Here is a 1809-nt window from a genome sequence, read left to right on the forward strand (position 1 = left end):
TCGAGCTGGGGGAGTTGATGTACTTGTTAAGCTGCTTGCAAGCGGGCAGTCAAGCACACTATCTAATGTCTGCTTCCTTCTTGCGTGTATGATGATGGAGGACGCCTCCGTTTGTTCCAGTGTATTGACTGCGGACATTACAAAACAGCTTCTCAAGTTATTAGGATCAGGTAATGAAGCCCCAGTGAGGGCGGAGGCTGCTGCTGCTCTCAAGTCGCTTTCTGCTCAATCTAAGGAAGCAAAGCGAGAAATCGCTAATTCTAATGGTATTCCTGTTCTAATTAATGCAACAATAGCTCCATCGAAAGAATTCATGCAAGGTGAATATGCCCAAGCACTACAAGAAAATGCAATGTGTGCCCTTGCTAATATTTCCGGTGGTTTGTCATATGTCATATCAAGCCTTGGTCAGAGCCTTGAATCTTGCTCTTCACCTGCTCAGACTGCTGACACCCTTGGGGCGTTAGCTTCAGCATTAATGATATATGACGGCAAGGCAGAAACTACTAGAGCATCTGATCCATTGGTCGTTGAGCAGACTCTGCTAAAGCAGTTCAAGCCTCGTCTACCATTCCTGGTGCAAGAACGTACAATTGAAGCACTTGCAAGTTTGTATGGGAATTCCATACTCTCTATCAAACTTTCCAACTCGGATGCAAAACGTTTGCTTGTTGGTCTAATAACAATGGCGGTGAATGAGGTTCAAGATGAGCTTGTAAAGGCTCTTCTGATGCTGTGTAACCAGGAAGGTAGCCTGTGGCCTGCCTTACAGGGTCGTGAAGGGATCCAAATGCTGATATCTCTTCTGGGTCTTTCGTCCGAACAGCAGCAAGAATGTGCTGTTGCACTTCTTTGCCTTCTGTCTAACGAAAATGATGAAAGCAAGTGGGCCATCACTGCTGCTGGAGGTATACCTCCACTTGTTCAAATTCTAGAGACTGGGTCGGCCAAAGCCAGGGAAGACTCTGCAACCATCCTTAGGAACTTGTGCAATCATAGTGAAGATATACGTGCTTGTGTTGAAAGTGCTGATGCTGTCCCTGCTCTCTTATGGCTACTAAAGAATGGTAGTGCAAACGGTAAAGAAATAGCCGCCAAGACATTGAATCATTTGATTCATAAATCAGATACTGCAACAATCAGTCAGCTTACTGCTTTGCTTACCAGTGATCTACCTGAGTCGAAAATTTACGTTTTGGATGCATTGAAGAGTATGCTTTCTGTGGTCCCATTCAATGACATGTTACGTGATGGCAGTGCTTCGAATGATGCTATTGAGACCATGATCAAGTTAATGAGCTCTGCAAAAGAAGAGACTCAAGCAAATTCAGCCTCAGCTCTTGCAGCTATCTTTCAGATCAGAAAGGATTTGCGTGAGAGCGCTCTAGCCCTCAAAACTCTCTTGTCTGCCATAAAACTGCTGAATGTGGATTCGGAGAAGATTCTTGTTGAGTCTTGCCGCTGTCTGGCTGCAATTTTACTTTCAATTAAGGAGAATCGCGATGTGGCCATTTCTGCCAGAGAAGCATTGCCTACTCTGGTTTCTCTTGCCAACTCTTCCGTTCTAGAAGTTGCTGAGCAAGGAATGTGCGCTTTGGCTAATCTTATATTGGACAGTGAAGTGTCAGAGAAGGTCATTGTCGAAGATATTATTTTGTCAGCCACTAGAATCTTACGTGAAGGTACAGTGTCTGGAAAGACACTTGCTGCTGCTGCAATTGCCCGCCTGCTTAGTCGTCGCCGAATTGATACTGCGTTGACAGATTCTGTGAACCGTGCTGGAACAGTGCTTGCCTTAGTGTCTCTTCT

The 1809-nt window shown here is 45.1% G+C and overlaps 1 protein-coding gene across 1 annotated transcript; it reads left to right on the forward strand.

The window, feature by feature from the left end:
* Positions 1-4: 4 nt before the first annotated feature.
* LOC109131683 (U-box domain-containing protein 4-like) lies at positions 5-1804 on the forward strand (the record flags this gene model as incomplete). Its single annotated transcript, XM_019242853.1, has 1 exon — positions 5-1804. A coding segment is annotated over one exon (1800 nt), but the record flags the coding sequence as incomplete, so codon positions are not given.
* Between the last annotated feature and the right edge of the window lie 5 nt (positions 1805-1809).

This window comes from Camelina sativa, unplaced genomic scaffold (genome assembly GCF_000633955.1).
Source record: "Camelina sativa cultivar DH55 unplaced genomic scaffold, Cs unpScaffold02152, whole genome shotgun sequence".
Lineage (NCBI taxonomy): Eukaryota > Viridiplantae > Streptophyta > Magnoliopsida > Brassicales > Brassicaceae > Camelina > Camelina sativa.